The 20,266-nt window shown below is 36.1% G+C and overlaps 2 protein-coding genes across 3 annotated transcripts; one reads left to right on the top strand and one right to left on the bottom strand.

Annotated features, from left to right (window-relative positions):
- The first annotated feature begins 5,649 nt into the window (after positions 1-5,649).
- Positions 5,650-12,040, top strand: LOC113323777 (caskin-2-like). Of its 2 annotated transcripts, none has more exons than XR_003347838.1 (10): positions 5,650-5,936; positions 6,018-6,188; positions 6,277-6,408; positions 6,584-6,723; positions 7,142-7,228; positions 7,985-8,110; positions 8,716-8,868; positions 10,048-10,149; positions 11,093-11,317; positions 11,680-11,741. XR_003347838.1 is itself a non-coding variant. In XM_026572120.1 (10 exons), exons 1-10 carry the CDS (start codon positions 5,873-5,875, stop codon positions 11,738-11,740), a joined length of 1,116 nt encoding a protein of 371 aa, XP_026427905.1. In that variant the 5' UTR covers positions 5,650-5,872; the 3' UTR covers positions 11,741-12,040. The 2 variants fall into 2 exon arrangements, 1 of the variants encoding a protein (XP_026427905.1); XM_026572120.1 differs by having other exon boundaries at positions 11,238-11,317; positions 11,680-12,040.
- Positions 12,041-12,129: 89 nt separating this feature from the next.
- LOC113323778 lies at positions 12,130-13,329 on the bottom strand. Its single transcript, XM_026572121.1, has one exon. It carries the CDS (start codon positions 13,265-13,267, stop codon positions 12,230-12,232), a length of 1,038 nt encoding a protein of 345 aa, XP_026427906.1. The 5' UTR covers positions 13,268-13,329; the 3' UTR covers positions 12,130-12,229.
- Positions 13,330-20,266: the final 6,937 nt, after the last annotated feature.

Raw genomic sequence — 20,266 nt, 5'->3', positions numbered from 1 at the left:
GATCACTGCTTTGAAAGTTGTCCACTGCACCATCAACTTTGCTTCTCTTCAGCCTGCAATTCCAGAATGTACCTGAAGATATGCAACAATCAACACAACAAGGGAATAACTTACCTTACCTGCCAAAAATGTGATGCATTTAGATGGGCTACAGATGCTATCTTCCTTGCTGCAGAGGAGAGACTTAGAGATTCAACACAACAAATGAATGATTTAGTTACAAAATTAGGAAAAGGTCTTAACATGTAAACCTGTTTCATTTCATATGTAATACATGATTTAAAAAGTATTATTTTATATATAAAGTTGTTCCAAAATAACATTGTTGTCCAAAATAAAGATAATCCAAAATAACATTGTTCTAAAAAGTCATAACCCTAACTACTGCAAACCACATTCTACCATTCACTTATTTGTCTGACTCATGTTCTTCTTCTTTGAAGTTGTAGAAGCTTTAGCAGGAGCTTTCTTAGCTTTAGAAGAAGATGCAGCTGCTTTTTTCTAATCCCATATGGTTGAGATGATTGCTTCTTCTGAGGAGCAGGTCTGTCAAAAGATGTGAAGGTAGCACCATCTACTTGGGTTCTCTGCCTCTTAGCTTTTGGATTCTTGTCAACATCACCACCTTGACATGTAGTTTTGTTATGACCAGTTGATTTACATCTTGAACATGAATATACCTTTGTAGGTACTTTTGGCTCATCCCATGCTCTCCTCCTCTTAACTCTAGGCCTTCCTGATTTCCTGATCTTGATAGCAGATTCCAATTCAACCTTTTCATGTTCTTCCAACTACAAAAATAACAATGAGTTACAAAATGGAATTACATTTAAGAAGGTCTAAGGGAGCCCAAGGTCTAAATAACATGCATTTGAGTTACAAAATGGAGCTACAAAATGACTGAAAGTACCTCATGCCAATCTTCTTGAGGAGGAAATGGAAAGACAACTTGAGCATATGTGGCTCTGTATGCAGCAACTGAGTAATAATGAGAGCAATACCTGCAAAAAAAACAACAACAAGACAATTATAGTTGACAACATACAAACTTAGTAAAGCTGAGATGCAAAAAATAAAGTCTGATAAAGTATATACTTACTTTGTCCAATCAGGTCTGAATGGCTTCAAACAACAAACAACATGTTGATAAACAAGCCCTTTGAGTTGCCATTGTAGACAACTGCGCTGTTTTTCTTCCAAGTTCACAATAAAAACTGCCTTGTTACCCTCATTTGTAACTTCATACAATTTACCACTCACACATGGGTCTACTTTAAAAGCACTAACCAACTTACACAATTTACCAATCAGTTTCATAGAAGTAGGAACCAATCCATTTGGATTCCATTTTGCACTTTCTTTTCTTCTTTTGTGAAACAAACTCATAACCAACTGATTATAAAGAATTCCTAGTCTACATATTGGTTTGTCCCTAAGGTTTTCTGCCATGGAATTAAATGACTCACTAAAGTTGTTATTTAGGTGTTCACACTTACTAGTGTCATCAAAAAAGGCCCTAGACCATGACTCAAAACCAGCCTTTTCAAGGTACACCACAGCAGCAAGATTCTCCTTCTTCATATCTTCCATATGATTCTGCATACAACAAACATAAACCATAAACAAATTAGCGGGTTATAACACATATACAAACCATAAACATATCAACAGTAAGAAATATTTCTGAGATATTACATAGAAATGTTTCTTCTTGTAGCATTTGGCTGCATTCCACAGTAAGCTATACAAATTTTGTCCCTTAAAGTGCTTCTTGAAATTGTTATACAAGTTCCTGAAACAACAAAAACTTATAGTTAGATATCATACTCTAAGTAACACAACAAACACTTAATGATCAAACCAAATAAAGTTAAGAGAAGCGCACCTCCAACAATATCTGTGATATGAGTCCGGGAACACAGCAGGAACAGCTTCAAGAAGCCCTTTTTGCGTATCTGAAATGAATGTCAATCGCTTTTCATGGCTTAAGAGTAATGGCTTCAAGTCAGTGAGGAACATAGTCCAATTCTCAATTGTTTCAGCAGGAAAAACACCAATTCCTAATGTGACTAAACCATTTTGACCATCTAACCCAGTTGCAGCCATCAACACACCACCACACTTACCATTTAGATGACAAACATCTAACCCAACAGCTGATCTACACCCTTCCTTCCATCCTTTGATAGCTCCAGCAAAGCTTATTGTCATTGACTCAAAAGCCATGTCAGTATTACAATATGAAAAAGTTCCAACTGAATCCTTGTTGGAGTCACACACCATCTTACAAAACTGAGGAACTAGTTTGTAACTCTCTTCATAATTCCCATACTTAGCTTCCATCACTAAGTTCCTAGCCTTCCATGTTGTATGATAAGTAATATCAATGAGATGAGAAGCCTTGAAATCCTCTTGAATTTGTCTTGGTCTTGGAATTACTTTTCCAGAGCCATTCTTCAACTGCTCTTGTATAACTTCAGCTACTAATGGAGGGTATCTATTAGGAATCTTGTCTTCTACAATCCTTCCCTTGCAAGTATGGGTTAAGTTCACAGACTTAACCTTAAATGTAGACTGCTTTGGTAGTATTGAAGCAAACACAAACCACTCACACTCAACCTTTCCTCTATGGTCAAACCTATTTTCACACCAAACCCTAAATCTTTTTTTGTCACTCTTTTGATCCTTAAATTCACATTCATTTTTAACACAAAATAACTTAAGATGTCTTTTGAATGCATCTTTATCAGGAAAGGTAGTACCTACTATCATTTGTTTAGGATCTAGTGGTTTAACAAAATCTGACTCATCAAAAAGCTCACCAGGTTCGTCCTCAAACTCAGGGTTATCATCTTGGAAATCCTTGTAATACTGTGGGTCTTCTTCACCCTCTTTACCTAAACAAGTACAAAACAAAAATCTCTAGTTAGTTTTACACCTTCATCACTCATATAAACAAGCCATAACAAAACAAAAACAATAATGGGAGCCCAAAAATAATATGCTACAACCATAAAAGCAAGAACATTAAAGTTCCATGTCAGTCTTCAACCTTGGTCATTTACTTCTGCACCATCATCACTTGCATCATCATTATCTGCATAAGAATAACTTGAATCAGTTAGTACAACAATAACTAGTGTATCAGTAAATATTAAATGCACAAAAATACAAAAAAATAACTCAAGTGTTTAGGTTATAAGCACCTTCAACTGCATTTTCACTTTCAGCATCACTTGAATCTTCATTGTCTTCACCACTATTATAAGCAGCTGCAGCTTCAGGATCTTCTACAGGATGGCACTCATCCAGTTCTTTGTTCTCAAGTTGAATTACAGCCTCATCTAGTTGTTTTTCTTTTATTTTCTTTAACCAATATTCATCATCAAAAAAGTCATCATAAACTAAAAGTGGTTCCTCATCTACTTGAATTAGTGTACTACTTGTTCCTTCTCTCAAATTATCACCAACAACACTTGCTTGAGTAGGTTGTGAACTGCCCTGCCCAAACAACTTCCTAGCAGTGCCACAACCATCACTTTGTTGTTATCACCTCCAAGTCTTGGGCTTTTTCTCACTTGAGGTGACTTTGATACTGATTTCTTAGGTATGACATCCCATTCTGGATTTTTAATGTTGACTACCAACTGAATGAAACCATTGCCATTTGCCATAGCATTGTCCCGAAACAAAAAAAAACACTGATCATTCTTTAGAGTCCATGGATGTCCATTTTCTGATATCCACATTAAAATAACTTCATTTATATCTTCCAAACACAACTTCATGTGAACCATTTGCTGAAACATCCTCAAATTCATCTTATCTGTTTGTAACTTTTTGAAAGTAAACTGAATCTTACTGTCAGTACAATAACAACTTATGTCTCTAAATTTGTTTTTTCCCCTATCAATGTTGCCACTGAAATATATAGAAATACAAAACAACATTATAAGACATTCATACAAATACAAACCAAATACAAACTCAATACACATACAAATACAAACCCAATACACATACAAATACAAACATAAATTCTAACAAAATTAAACAATTAAAAAAAAATTAAATAAAAGACTTTCATCATTTCAATTTTAAGTGACAGGCAAAAACAAGAGGAAGATTCCCTTTGTTTTTCACAGAAAAAACAAAAGAAACAGATAAAAAATGACGAAAAAGTGAAGGATTCAAAAAAAAAGTTATGGGTTTCACTTTATATTGGTTGAAAAAGCTTCAAAATCATTTGATTTAATCATGCAAGTACAGATCTAACAAAATCAAAACTTAGGGTTTCAAAATATCTTACCTGGACATCACCTTTTCCTTTCCATTCGTCGCCATCGATGAAACCATTCAATTTAATCTTCAATAGACTGATGAATCAAACCATAAACATCTATCGATTTAACTAATCGATTCAATTGAATCGCCAAACTAGTTTTTTTTCTTCTCTGAGACGAAGAAAGAGAGACAGAAGAGAGGAAAAAAGATAGGGTCGGGTGAAGATATTTCTCACCCTTTTAGATAAGTGATGGGTTTTTAGTAATTTGACGCAGTTTTGACTAGGTAAACTCCCATTGACTCCATTATATGGGCCCAAGTGGTAAAAGTAAACGATGAGGGCATTTTAGAAAGTTTGAAAAAAACAGGGGCATTAATTTTATGGGTTTAAAAAACACGAGGGTACTTTAAAAAAATTCTCTTTAGTATATCTAACCTAAATCTTTGTATTTCTTGTGGATTCTTTTCTAGTTCAAAGCGTGTTCTTGATTCTGGTTTTGTTTAGATTTTTTTTTTTGGAGTTTTCAATTCAATCAGAAACCATTAAAATAGACGGATTTGATAATAATCCTACCTAGACTCGACATTTGTTGGCTCCTTCCCTTCTGGAAATCATGAACGAGGCCGGATAAGGCACTCACTTGGTAATGAACTCTTTGTAATCTAGTACTATCCAGATATAGAAGTGCAATCTCAACGAGGCACCAAGCCAGGCCATGACAAGGGTCTTCTGGGCTGACTCCAAAGCCTAAATTTGGGCTGTGAAACTGAAATCCATATATGCCTGACCGAAACATATTTCTTTTTTATTGCTTTTCCACGACAGATTCCGACTCCTTCCCTGTCCTCGATGGGTGAAACCGTTATAATAGACGTCGCAAATAGTGAGGCCGACCTGAGTTATATTACGAGGTGCATGAGCACACATTTTCACTTTGTTTGTTTGGGTTTGACTCATGATTTGAACCCGACTTTGTGCGAGGCAAACATCATATCATTTGGTTCTTCATTTTTCCGTTGTCTGACTCGAAATCTGTCTTGGCTCATATATCTTATTCAGGGCATATTTGAACCGGATACCATTTTGTGCTTGACTCGCTGGGCATATACATGATTGGATTCATTCTTTGTGTATAACTCTTCTGATTAATAATTTTTATAACCCTACTGATTAGTAATTTTTTCATCAGACGTAATGAGTCAGACAAATACAAACAACCCCCTTCCTCTTGTTTGTCCATCGGGTTGTAGATATATCCACATTACACTCGGGTCCTCGAACCCAGTTATGGTGATTGAGGCTCTTGTCTCTCTATAAAAAAAGCTTTCTTGGCGCCTTGCCGCCTTATAAAATCACCGGCTTCCTCCCGTTACAATCTCAACAAAAGAAAAAAAATAAAAATAAATACCGTCACTCACTCGTTTAGATTTTCCGATAAATGTCCAGTCAAAATCCCTGGGAACGAATCAGATATTCCCGAAAGTAGATTGTCGTCGTGGTAGTTTTATATATTCTTTTCTTCAATAGTAAAACCCTAAAAATAATTTTCTCTTCTTCAAATTTTCATATTCTTTTTCACTTCCAGTAATGGAATCAAGACGTGAAGCTATTCTCAGTGCGGATACTAACGAAGAACTTAACCAACTCAAGGATAAGTAATTTTGAATAAAAAATCAAAAACATCTTTACATTTTCAGTGTCTATTTTTTTTTTTTTTTGGTGTTTAAACCAGAATTACTTGCAAAACGTGATGATGGAAGAGGACTAGCAAACGCAGCGAGGAATATTAAAGATGATGATGGAGTAGGAATTGTTCACTTTGCTGCTAGGGAAGGAAAGTTAGATATTCTCAGATACTTGATTGAGGAATTAGGACTTGATGTCAATACCAAAGATAAAAATGGTATGATTGAATAAATACTCAGGGCTTAGTTTAAGAATGGAGATTTTGTGTATGTTGTGTCTAATTAGCTGCTAATTGTGATGGACAGGTGAATCCCCATTGTTAAATGCAACAATGTGTGGAGATATGAACACTGTTGAATATCTACTTGGAAAGGGTGCTGATCCTGAGACATCGAACTTCAAAGGTTATACTCCTTTGCATGGCGCTGCTTTGAAAGGTATACTACATTTTCTCGTCTTATATAGTCTCTTAAGATAAATGCTGAAGTTAAATTTCTGCTATAACCATAAAAGAATACTCTATTGTGTAGATTATACTAAGATTGTTTTGAATCTATTCTGCGTCTTTTACTTTTATGGGCATGGAATTTAATCAGACGTCACATCATGCAGGATACACGGATATAGTTACCAAATTACTCTCAAGAGGTGTTAATGTAAATGCTTTATGTGAAAATGGCACACCCCTAGATATGGCTGTTAATTTCGACCAATTTGAGGCGGCGCAGGTTTTGTTGGATCACAATGCAAACGTGAGTTGGATTTACATGTTGTTCATCCACATATCCCTGTCTGTTTCTTGTATAGTTAATCGGTTGTACTACTGCTTACACCCAGATTTTGACATTATGTTTTAGGATATGTTTTGTCTGTTTTCTCTAGAACTATTATGATTTAGTGAGTAGCGGGTATAGGAGTTTTGTTCAACATCATACTCTAGTGAGGGATCTAATTATCCTTTCACTTGTGCGCAAGTAACTTGGAAATGTAGTTAAGGCAGAATACTCATTGGTGCTTGATTTGGTTAGTGATGTTAGTCAACCATGGATAGTTACAACACAAATACTAAGAATTGCTCTCTTGGATGTCATTATTTAACCTTTTTTGTTATTATTATTTGTTTTCGAACTATATGTAGTTAAATAATCTCGCTTTCTTTTGTCTACGCAGCCTAATTTAACTTGTGGCCATTCGTTTACACCACTGACAGGATCTATTATATCTGGATTTTTACGTTTCGTTGAGCCTTTACTTGAGGTACCAAATACAATCACCCTGCTGCAGGCCTGTCTTTGGGTTTTCTTAGCAATAGCTGCAATTCTGTTCTCTTTGTTGATTTTTACTTTCCAAAGGGCTAGTCAATGGTTATCTTGTGTTTTTAATGTCAGCATTTAGATTTGGTGTATTATCTTTGATTCCTACTGCAGTAGTAGAATTGCTTCTTTTTGATCACGTGTTTAATAAGTTCAGTTATTTTCACATTTTTTTCTAAGGATTTCCACCAAATATCTCAATATCTGGGATGATTCAAATTGACAGGAAAACCAGAAGCTCGTCTCTTGGATACTGAATTCAGCAGGAGTTGAATTTGATGCATAATTAAGATGTCTGTCACCTGTGTAATCATTTGGTACCGTACATAGAACCCAACAGCAAATAGATGTATGTGTAGACGTATGACAGACAATAGGGGTTTTCAGGAGATCTCAGAGATCCTGCCACCAAAGAAACAACAGCAGGAGATCTCAGAGATCCTGCCACCAAAGAAACAAAGTAAAAAACAGATCCGAGATTTCGGAGATGTTGATTTTTGTTTAAGGTTGCTCCACCATATTGGTCAAAATTAAGCTCTACTAGTGGTTCAAAATATGGAGATGTTAATCCCCCATATTGATTTTTGTTTTCTCTTCTTTAGTGTTTAGCAAGTTGGTCTAGTATGATCCTACTGAGTACTTTCGTGATTTTTGATGCCTTTATTATGTGAAAACTTTCTACCTTCTGCCATCTTTGTAGGCTGGTGCTGACCCAGATGGTGGATCACATGGAGAAACGCCTTTGACAGCTGCGGCAACAGATGGGCTAACAGAAATTATCAAGCGTTTAATTCAAGCTGGTGCTAATCCAGATATCACAAATAGAGTAATGTTATTTCACCTTTACATATTTCATTTATCTCTAACTTCGATATAGTTGTCGATCTATATTTTCTCTGTACCTGCAAGCTCAATGCATCTGGATGACAGGCTTTGTTGCATATATTATACCAATGTAACATGCACAGATACTTGAGGAAAATCTCCTCGCTGTCTTGGTGATGCATTCCAAGTCGTCTTCTAATGTGGAGTTAGAAAGTGTTAGACTTATTATCCTTCGTATGATCAACTAAACTTAAAATTGGTAAACTAATACACCAGAGTATGAAAATACTAATTATGGTCCCATTTTGGTTACACTTTTATATATCGATGTGACCTTATTATCACAGACGCATGTTGAATTTTATGCAAGTAAGCAACCTTTTCATTGATGCCTCTCGAGGCGCAACAATCTGAATCTATAAAATTAAAATGGTTCCAAATATGTACAACTTCTATTCAAACGTAGATCTTGCATTCTTAAACTGTGGTTTGCTAGATATTGTGCTTGACATCTTTTTTTGGTATTTGTACAGAACCTGACAATAGATCCTAAATTCTCTGTGTCATATAATTTGGCTTAAGAAATTCAATTTTTTTTTATCACAGTTTGGACTCACACCATTAGAAATTGCGGCGCTCTATGGTTATTATGATGTTGTTGAGATTCTTTTCCCTGTTACTTCTCGTATTCCGGAATATATTGACTGGAGCATTGGTGGAGTAATTGCACATGTACAGTCTGATCAATTTAAGGAACAGGTATTCAACATATCACTTACTTCTGTAGTTTGAAACCAAAAAATTGGCGGCCTTTCTTCTATTATTGTTGCTATAATATTAGGGAAAGCTTCTGGTGCGCGCCTCAAGCTACTTGTGAGAAATATGGATGTAGAATTTGACTTGGTAGTTACTTGGAATCAACTGCTCACATTGCACCATTTTCACCTCATCTTTCTTACAGTATTAAAAGTTGGACTTTTTTCACTACGGCATTTCTGAATCTACACGAATCAACTTCCTGTGAATGCATATAGAGTGCAAATAAATAGTTTGGCTCTCCAATTTAAGCCATGGGTTGCGGATAAGCAAGTGCAATATGTAACAATAACTAACTTGCATCAATGGTAGATGCTTGGTGATGCACTTCTCTGCATCACTTGGTATAGCTTTTCTACTTTATTCTTTCTGTGGACGGAGAAACTTTAGGAAATGGCAATTTGTTCTTTCAGTTTCAGTAATGTCGGTTTAGGTTGATGAATCAAGTTTGAAATAACCTCGCATTTAAATGTTAACAATTTTATTTTTCTTTCTGACTAGGTACTTGGAATCAACTGCCAACGTTCCATCGTTTTCACCTCATGTTTCTTACAATAATAAAAGTTGGACTTTTTTCGTTATGGCATTTCAAGATCTCAACGAATCAATTTCGTGTGAAATGCATATAGAGTGCAAAGAAATAGTTTTGTTCTCCAATTTAAGCCGTGTAATCGTGTGTTGCGTATAAGATAGTGCAATATGTATCGTTGGTAGACCCTTTGTTATACTTTTGCAACTTCTTCTATAGATGGAGAAACTTTTAGGAAATGGCAATTTCCTCTTCCAGTAATGTCGTTTAGGTTGATGCATTAAGGTCGGAATAACCCCAGCAAGTATAGAATTTTAGTTTATCATCAGGTATAGGTATAGATGACGCATGTTTAAACAATGCACTCGTTTTCTTCTAATAAAATAACATCTTTTCCATTGAAGAAGCAAACCAAGTTTATGCCACTCATCCAATGATACATAGTTCATGATTTATTTGTTTTTTACATGTATACCCATTTTGTATAAGATAAAACACCAAGTGTCATTTCTATCATGTCATAGCTGCTGTTTTTGTAACCTGTGTTACGGTATATATTGTTTTAATAACTTTGAGATCCTTTACTTTTGAAGAGGGAGCTGAAAGTCAAGGAGAAGTTTCAAGAGGCGAAGTTAAGTGGCGCAGATGCATTCAAGAAACAGGACTACTGTAAGGCAGTGGTTTGCTACTCACTGGTACCTTTTCTTTTTGACATGACTATATATCATTAGATGGAACTGAACACTGAATTACATAATGATGATGATGCTTTTAGTAGAAATTATGACAGGGAGAATTGTTAGCTTCAGTGAATTCATTTTGAAGTATATAAGTTTTGTTGTCATTGTTGGAGGTTCCAATTTGAGTTTTTTGAGATTCAATTGACTAGTGATGTTGTATGTTCGGCATTCTGTCGTAAATCCTTGAATAAACTGCTCCCACTTTTTTATCCCGATTTCTTCATCTAAGAGAGGTAGACAGTCCTGCATAACCTAGCAGCATAGTCTACTCTCAACTTTTTAGTTGCTGATACATTGGTCTACGGCTGGACCTTTTCCGTAAAGTTTACGTATCCCTTAATATCTCTATCATTTTGTTGATTAAATACTTGGTGGTTTTATCAGAACCTTTAAGAATATACTTGGAAGTCGTATTCAGTCCAGTGTGAGGTTGTTCACAATATTCATTACCCCTAACATGGTATTTTTCAGTTTATTGAGAAAATACATTTTCAGTGATTCAATCAGACTCTTGGTGTTTGTTCGAGCTCTGCTCATTTCCTAAACTCTATTGAAAGCTTTAACTAATTTTTTTGTTCTTTTTCTCACGAGTTTCTACCTAATTAATACTGCCTTCAATTGATGAACTGAATGCGCTCTATATTCATACTTTCTTTTTCTCACGTGAAGCAACCATTATCTGTTTTATGATGCGATACTTTCTAACTTGAGTATGTGCTGGGCCCGCATGAAAGAAGGCGCAAAGGCTTTAGAAGATGCCAATGCATGCATAATGCTAAGACCAGATTGGCCTAAGGCATATTATAGGGCAGGTGTAGCATACAATTTACTAAAAGTAAGACAAAGCGAAATGTATTTCGTGTTTCATGTTTCCACTGTTTATCTTTCTACTTTGTAGGTATTTTCGCAGCTACACATAATCTTGCAACTGGTTCATCTTTGATGAGCATTTTCCAGAACACAATCTTTATTTTCAGCGCGCAGAAAAATAAAAAGCGATGGACTGTGTTTTCAAGTTTCTTTAGTTGCATTCTTTGTTGCAGAGGTACAGTGATGCAGAAAAAGCCTTCCTCGCCGGTTTAGAGTTGAGTCCTAATAGTCAAGAGCTCAAAGATGCATACAGGTTCATTTCTGTTACCCCCTTTGCAAAATAATAATTCAGTGATCTATTTTTAACATTTGTGAGTACTTCATGTTTTGTTAAAACACACACAAGCATCACAAAATGAAGTTTCAAGTTACTTCATCTGGCAATCTGGCTGTCAAAACTTGAGATGGTTTAACCAGATTCATTAAATGCAAAAGAAATCATTTTCCTATTTTCTGGCCGGTATAATTCTTATTAGCCAAATGTCCCCAAGTCATTTACCTGAGACGATATAGTGTTCCCCAAGTCATTTACTTCAAGTGTTTCCAAATCTCCTTTTCCTGGTGATATTATGTTCTCATCTGTTTTTTTTTTTGGTGCTTCGTGCTTGGCTACAGGAAAGCTGTTGAAGCTCAGACCATGGCGGTTTTCGACTCCTTGAACTTATCTGAGCGTTGAGCCTTTTTCTAGCCAGCCAAGCTTCTAGATCCAAACTGACTTCGACCAGATTAACTATAGCTTAGTCCTGTGTCACCATCCCTTTCAAGGGAACCCACTTCAGTTGAGGAGCCTGCTAATCCAGACCAAAGCCTAGGAACTGATCACTCAAAATTTAACTCTAAGATGTAAGACCTACTATCTTTTTTTTTAGATGAAGCAACAAGCCAACGATTACTAAAAAGAACTTCTACATCTCTGTCACTCTGATGATATCTTCTTACTAATTACTACAGTTATTATCTATTTCCTCTACAAAACATGGCAGTTAAACTTGTAAGCTAAACCTGTATTTATTCAACCTGAAATTCCTACGAGTTTAGCAAAGTGACAATTTGAACAAAGTTGCATTACACAACACAATTGGACTAGCATTAAATTTGAATATATTTTTCGTTCAATTCTATCAAATGAAACAATGACTACAATCTTCCACTATATAAAACTAATTCATTGTACCCCATTAAAAGGAGTCCACATTTTGACATAACCTCTCAGTGAAGCCGGTAACAGTAATCTCCATGAATCCAGATGAGGTAAATCACCGGTTAAAGCAATTGAACTATCTTCTTTCCTCCTCCCAAGACTCAAAACAAAAATTTTCCCCGGAAAAACTTTATACATAGCATTCAACGTCTTTTCCATAACCATTTTCCCATCGATACTGGAATCTTCAGCTTCAATACAGCTCCCTCCAACATTAACCATAATCCTCCCCCCTTTCCTCAAACTAGCTTTCAGTTTCTCCCAAGTTGTTGAATCTTGAAGTTGAGGAATCACACTCCCTTTACAGAACAAATCAACCAAAATCCCTGAGAAACCATCTCTAACACTAGCATTTAAAGCATCACCAATGTTAATAAAAAGCCGATCTGGGTTATCGTTCTCGAGCTTCAAAAGACTAAAATACTCTCTACCTACTGAAATAACAGATGGATCGAGTTCCCATCCATGAATTATGACTTCTGGATATAATTTCAAAATGATTCTTGCAGCTGAACCAGCTCCAAACCCTAGAATTCCTAATGGACCTCCTCCTGGAGGCAAAATTGGGGGGAATGTAGCAAAAACATCGAAATATGTTTCTGTGAGTAATTTGAAAATGAATGATACACTGTGGATGTTTCCTGGTGCGTCTAATAGAAGTAATCTTGAACCTGCAAATGGATGATCAGCTCTTCTCGATACTTCTATAACACGAATGTAATTGTATCTTGATTTAAATTTGACTAGGGTTTTAACTTGATCAATCGGAATTCCTTCTTCTACCGGCTTTTCTTCTCTTTTCTTTCGATCATTTGGTGCGTATCGTTTCCGCGAATTCGTATTTGATGCTTCAATAGCAACATTCCTCTTCTGATTAAGTGAGAATCTGAGCTTCTTAACGTTTTTCAAGGGATTGCCGGGGCGGGAGATGTGAAATGGTTTGAGAGTAACCAACGGTTGAATTTGGCATTGGTAACAACATAAATCAGTAATGGTAATCATCTCGCGAGATACAAGAGCTCGATTTTTGTAGCCACTCGCTGTGATTCTATGAAAAGGAGGGAGATGTGTTATTCAACCTACTATCCAGAAACAAATAATATAATGTCAGATATATCCCACTTTGTACAGTCACTGGTTTTCCACGTGCCGAAAAAGTTGTGAAAAATTGAATGTTGTTAGAGCATGTCGTAAACCCAAATTTTCAGTCGAGTGGGCTGGCGTAGTGGGACGGACCATCGATCAAAATTTGATCAAAGAGTAAAATCCAGACCAAATTCAAGACCAAATGCAAATATAGTCGGGCGTTGATATAATCTCCGCTACACATCGGGTGTTGATATAATCTCCGCCATTCATGGGGCGTCGATATAATGTCCGCTATACAAGGGGCGTTGATATAATGTACGCCTGAAACGGGGCGTTGGTTAAATGTACGCCCGATGGGGCGTTCATAAACTTAACGCGCGAAATGGGGCGTTCATATACTTAACGCCCCACTCCATTTTCAACTTCACAATTTATGAAACTTGCATGGGGCGGGCTTTATACCTCCGCCCCATTTTTTTTTTTTTTTTGTTGTTTCTGAAGCGTATACTATACCAACGCCCCACTCGGGCGTTATCTTTACCAACGCCTGATCCCAGGCGTAATGTTTATCAACGCGCGACCAAATATATTCTTTTCCCACTACGTCACATGACGGACTAAACCCAAATCTGGTCTTTTTTTTTAGTCTTTGGTCTTTGGTTATACTCGCACCACTGTGGACGCTCTTAGAGCATCTCCAACCGGAGATCTTAAAGTTCCTATTTATCGGGCCACCTAGGATTTTTCTTGTCTTTTGTAAAAATTCATCTCCAACGTGATGTGGGAATTAAGTGTGAGGATGATGTGTACGACAATTATCTAGACATCCTCTAACCCATCTTCTGGTTTTAGAGGTTGTCCTAGAGAACGTGAAGAATCTAAATCATCTGTTTTTTCCTAAAAATTACAATTAACAACTGAATATTATTGGTGAACATGAAATAAGATCAGAACATTTGGATAGATGTCTAGCAATTAAACGATTACAAATAGATTATTAGTTTCACCATCAAAAACCTTCGTTGGAGATGATTATCCCAAACTTCCTACAAATTAGGAAAATTCGTCTCTATCTCATCCAAAAATGTCGTCACTTGACACCCAATATGCATGTCCCGTTCGAGATGCTCTTAAATAATGATTTTTGGCGGACCGCAAAATTAAAACCACCGTAAAACCGCATACTCACACTTTTTCTGGTATGATTATGATGGGCCTTGTAGAAGATTGCAATGAGAGTTTTTGGTTCGGTTTTCTGCGTGGTGATTTTTTTGGCAGTCCTTGAGTCATTTTTGGTTGTTAAATGATTTTGGCAATTTTCATTACATCAATTGGCCAAGTCCGACTTGTAAATGCATCTTTGGTTCGTCTCATTTACTCGAGAGTCGAGAATGCATCATTATATAAGAAACTATGAACAATTGGTCTCAAAAGATGACCCAAAATTCATTTCTTTTCCTAGCTACTGTAACCCTTGGGCTGTAACCCGATTTGTTATAAGTTTTGAGCTTTGGCGTAATTTAGCTGGCTGCATTGGGTATACCGAGATTAATTGAGGTATACCTAATGAGATAAATTTTGGGTCATAGTGAAGTAAAACACAACATTCCTTAACCAATTATTTTCAAAATGGCCAAACTGCCCATGAAATTATTAACACCAATTTAATTGATATGATTAGATTAGTTAGATTAGTTAGTTGATTTATAAGTTGGGTTTTAGAAATAATTGAGAGAGAAAAATATAGTGAAGTAGCAGAAGAAGTTTTTTTTTTTTGGGTGGGGAGTTGGGGATTTTGAGAAATTTGTGATATGAGTGATTTTAATCCTGATTTTGAAGTAGGGGAGCCTTCTAATTTTCCTACTACAGATGAATATTTGTACGATGATCAAAATCATGATCAAATGGATTATATGCATGATCCTCACTTTTATTTTCCTCAAACTCAAGATGAATATGGAAGTGATGAATGTCTTGAGCCAATAATTGAAGAATCTAATGGCCCAAAAGAAGAAAAGGGAGCTGAAAATAACCAGGTACATAACTTACGTGGGAGATATCGTGATTTTCCCATGCAAATGATGATTTGGGTTTTGGTTTTTCAGTTTTGTTGCCCAGTATCGTGAAGGTCGACGATTGTCTAACCATGACAACTACTGTAGTCGGCTTGGGTTTGATTTCCAAATGCTACGACTTTTCATGAGCAGTATTTTAGTCGTCAATGTTTTTGTAAATACAAACGTGACGATTATTTGGGCATGTTTAAGTCGCCAGGGTCACAAATATGAACCCTGCCTTCCAATTGTCTTTTGCAGCATAGATAACTGGGTTGTGAAATATGGTTTAGCCGTCATTGTTTTGAATATGTCGACCATGCCGACAGTTGTCGTTTGTTCAACTGGCCAAGCAGTTCTTAATAGATAATAGTCTCCCAGCTTTGTTCAACTTTCTCTTCTTCCAAGATGCTAGTTTTTGTTGCATTATGAGTATAACATGTTCCCAAATAGTTGTACATCTCCAATGAACACCAATTGGCACTCTCAGATAAGTAAAATGAAGCTTTTTTGATTTACAACCAAGTTCCTTTGCTAAAGAATAAATTACCTCCTCATCACCTACACTTATCATGGTACTTTTTTTCATGTTCAATTTCAATCCAGTGAGGGTTTCAAAAGACAGTTAATATAATGAAAAATCTTCGAACTTCATCTGCACTAGCATCAATAAAAATGAGAGCATCATCTGCAAACTGAAGATGAGAAATCATAGTTTCTTACTCTACCACCTGAAATCCAATAAGTTGACCCCTATCCACTGCATCATTGATCAGTTTAGAAAGAACTTCCACCACCAATAAGAACAAATAGGGTGATAAAGAATCACTTTTTCTTAAACCTTTACTAGGATTGAATATCTCAATAGAGCTCCCATTCACCAAGATTGAAATATGAGAAGTGGATACACACCATCTGATCCATGATATCCACTTTGTGTCAAAGTTATGTAAATGCAAAATTGTAAACAAAGATTGCCAAAGGCTTTCTCCATATCAATCTTACATAAAATTCCAGGCTTCTTAGATTTCAACCTAATATCAACACACTCATTAGCAATGATAACTCCATCTAAGATTTGGTTATTATGAATAAAGGCTCCCTGGAAATCAGATATCAATTTTGGCGTTACTTTCTTCAACCTCTCAGCAAGTGATTTAGAAAGAAATTTGTCAACGCTTCCAATTAGACTTAGAGGTCTGAAATCCTTAGGAGTGCAAGAATCTTCCTTCTTAGGAATAAGAGTTAAGAAGGAGCAGTTGAATCTCCAGTCTATGGAATCATACCTGTGAAAGTCCTTGATGAGATTCATGAGGTCCATTTTAATAGTACTCCAACAACTATTGAAAAATTTAGCTGTGAAACCATCATGCCCAGGGGTCTTGTTACTACCCATCTTTTTAATAACCCCCCAAACTTCTTCCTATGTGAACTCTCTTTTAAGCCAACATTTATCCTCCTCCTTCACTTTTGGAAAAAATAAATTCTCCATCTGAGAGTTTACTTCATCTTGTTGAGTGAACAAATTAACATAGTAAGCTTTGATTTATTCTGTAATTAAATTATGCTCAAAACCGTCCAATCCACCTACTTGCAATTTGACAATGATGTTTCTTTTCCTTCTAGCACTAGCAATGCTATGAAAGTATCTAGTATAATCATCTCCCTGCTTAAAGTTATTCTGCTTAGCTCTCAACTGCCATTTTCTAGCCTCCAAATTTTTGATGTTCTTCAATTTCAGCTTACATTGTAACCTCTCCTCCAACTGGTTGTGTTGTAGATCTCCATTCTCTTCTTGAATATTCAGTTCATGAATTCTATCCTTAAGAGCAGTCTTATCCCTTCCAATAGCTCCAAAATCCCGAATTCTCCATGGCTTAATTAAATGTTTCAAGTTCCGAAGATTCAAAAAGAATTTAGTACCACAACTACCTTCAAGAGTCATAACTTTCTAACAGTTCTTCATATTTTTAGCAAAATCTTTATGTTCAATCCAAACTCTGTCAAGCTTGAAGTATGGTGTTGAAGGCATAATAGGCTCAGTGATTATGAGAATGGGGTTGTGACCTGAGATGGTTCTTGTTACCCCTATTTGAAGAGCATTAGGATATGACTCCTCAAAATCATGATCAAACAAAAATCTACCTAATCTGCAAAAGAGGAATATAGTGATTATTTTACCATGTAAAGGAGCCTTCAATAAGTGGTTCATCGATCAGAACATGTTGCATAATATACCCATCAAGAAAAGACATGTTTCTACTATCATCATCCCATATGTTCCTATCCTCATTAGTTCTCACTGCATTCATTTCACCAGCTATGCAAATTGGTACATTCCACAATCTTCTAACCTCATTCATGTCTTCCCAAAAATCAGCCCTAAAATTGTATTCACATGGACTATACACATTAGTTAATTCCCATTGGAATCCATTACTTCTGTTAACTGTTGAAGCTAATTCTTTCCTGTAGTTTTTCAAACCTGCTGTTATCCTAAATGGACAACATTCCTCCACTATTTCCCACCGATGGTATATAACTCCAACCAAGATTATCATCATACCATAACTGTCTGACAAACCAATCAAACATGAACTGAATTTTAGTCTCCTGAATTAGACTTACACACCACATCTTTGAGATGCCACCAAATTCTCAACTGCAATTGTTTGTCGAACTCATTCATGCCCCTTATGTTCCAACAGAGGATTTTAAAATATATTAATAATTGCTTCCTCCCTTGCTGCTCTTATGTCTTCAACACTGTGATCTTCCTCCTGATGCACTGAATGGTTATTTCCATCTACATGTTCATTATCATCCTTTTCTGTTCCTTCTTCCATATCATCCTTGCTATGAAATCTCTGTCTATATCTTATGACCAGTGTAGTCATATTTTTTTTCAGTGTTTATTTTTGGACTTCATTGATACTTCCATAACTACACGCCACCTGAACCATAGATTGCATTGTTTTGTCTATCAACCCATCATCCTCAGCCTCCTTGAGTTGTTGAACCTCTTCCAAATTTTTCACAACAGAGTCCTCCATCTCTTTTCTATTTGAGTCAACTGAAGAATAATTATTCTCTGAGTCTTCCTCCTGCTGAATTGGTGTGAACCTCATTCCAGACCTTGTTAAAGGCTGTGTGATTGATTTTGAGGAACTAGAAGTTCCGTTCCTTCTTTTTTTGACAAAAAGTTTTGTATTTGAAACATTCTCTTCTACGGTCTTCTTATACTCCTCAATTCTTTCCTCAAAATATTTGACTTCATTTGAAGAATCTTGATTTGATAATAATTTTTTTGGAGTATACTAAAAATCCCATTGAACAGTCAACACAATATGTTCTCCATCAACCATCGTCAGTAACACTGCCGGAATGTGATCAAAATATCCTCTCACTGATATTCTGAAAAAAGAAATTTTAGAATCCAAGGAGATTGATAAAGTCTCCTGTGATATACTTAACATACCTCCTAATGAATTACCAGTGTATTTGAAATATTCCGGACTTCATAGTCTTATTGGGAAACCTCTGATTTTGAATCATTCCTCAGCGCTCTGATTATGATGTGGTCGGGCCACATACATTTTGTATGACCCTTCTTAATATTTCGACACGTACCCTTTTAAAGAGTAGGCAGTTAAGACCAAAAAATTAGTTAATAAAATTATTTTAGAGAAAAAAAATTATGTGTCAAAATATAAAGATGGGCCACATACTTCAAGTATGTGGCCTGACTACGTCTTAGCCGCACAGATTTCTCAGTTGGGATAGGATCAATTGGCAGTAGTGGGTTTTATTTGATAATTCTTCCTTAGACCTGAGTGAAAATGCGGGGGGTCTAATAACCACACCCAACAATTCATTTGGCAATCTGAGAGGACTTACTCCAATATACTTTCTAGAGAATCAACTAGACAGTTAGACTCAATCTAGAGTAAAGTATATCAACGAGTACAATATCTCGATCTCTCGATTTAATTCTTACTCAAGCAAATAGATATCTGCGAATCTAATTAAATACAAGAGAGATAACTTGGATGGTACTAAAGACCAATATCCAAGTGTCAATCAATATAAAGCAACAACCAAAGGTTGGATATTCTAATTGATTGATCTAACGCACAACCTGTGATATTTCAATTTTATAAAAAAATATAATGCGGAAAAAAAATAACACAGACACCAGAATTTTGTTAACAAGGAAACCGCAAGTGCAGAAAAACCCATGGACCTAGTCCAGATTGAACACCACACTGTATTAAGCTGCTACAGACACTAGCCTACCACCAATTAACTTCGGACTGGACTATAGTTGAACCCTAATCAATGTCACACTGATTCAAGGTACAGTTGCGCTCCTTACGTCTCTGATCCCAGCAGGATACTACGCACTTGATTCCCTTAGCTGTTCTCACCCACAACCAAGAGTTGGTACGACCCAAAGTCGAAGACTTGATAAACAAATCTGTCTCACACAAAAAAGTCTATAGGATTGAATAAATATGTCTCCCACAGAAATACCCAAGAGATTTTGTTCCGTCTTTTGATAAATCAAGGTGAACAGGAACTAATTGATGAACCAGTCTTATATTCCCGAAGAACAACCTAGTATTATCAATCACCTCACAATAGTCTTAATCGACTAGTGAAACAAGATATAGTGGAATCACAAACGATGAGACGAAGTTGTTTGTGATTACTTTTTATCTTTCCTATCAGAGATATAAATCTCAGTCCAATTATACAATTATGCTTATACGATAGATACAACAAGATCAGATCACACAACTACAAGAGAAGTAGTTTCGGTCTGGTTTCACAATCCCAATGAAGTCTTTTAGTCGTT

This window comes from Papaver somniferum, chromosome 11 (assembly GCF_003573695.1).
Source record: "Papaver somniferum cultivar HN1 chromosome 11, ASM357369v1, whole genome shotgun sequence".
In the NCBI taxonomy this organism is placed as follows: domain Eukaryota; kingdom Viridiplantae; phylum Streptophyta; class Magnoliopsida; order Ranunculales; family Papaveraceae; genus Papaver; species Papaver somniferum.
Note: the sequence above shows the minus strand (reverse complement) of the source record. Positions and strands in the feature narration are given on the sequence as shown.

Excerpts from the sequence above, each read along its gene's own strand:
- LOC113323778 (XM_026572121.1), bottom strand. The coding sequence starts at position 13,267 with ATGATTACCATTACTGATTTATGTTGTTACCAATGCCAAATTCAACCG.
- LOC113323777 (XM_026572120.1), top strand. The coding sequence starts at position 5,873 with ATGGAATCAAGACGTGAAGCTATTCTCAGTGCGGATACTAACGAAGAA. Across the intron at positions 5,937-6,017 it reads AGAACTTAACCAACTCAAGG|AATTACTTGCAAAACGTGAT; the intron begins ATAAGTAATTTT and ends TGTTTAAACCAG. Across the intron at positions 6,724-7,141 it reads TGTTGGATCACAATGCAAAC|CCTAATTTAACTTGTGGCCA; the intron begins GTGAGTTGGATT and ends TTGTCTACGCAG.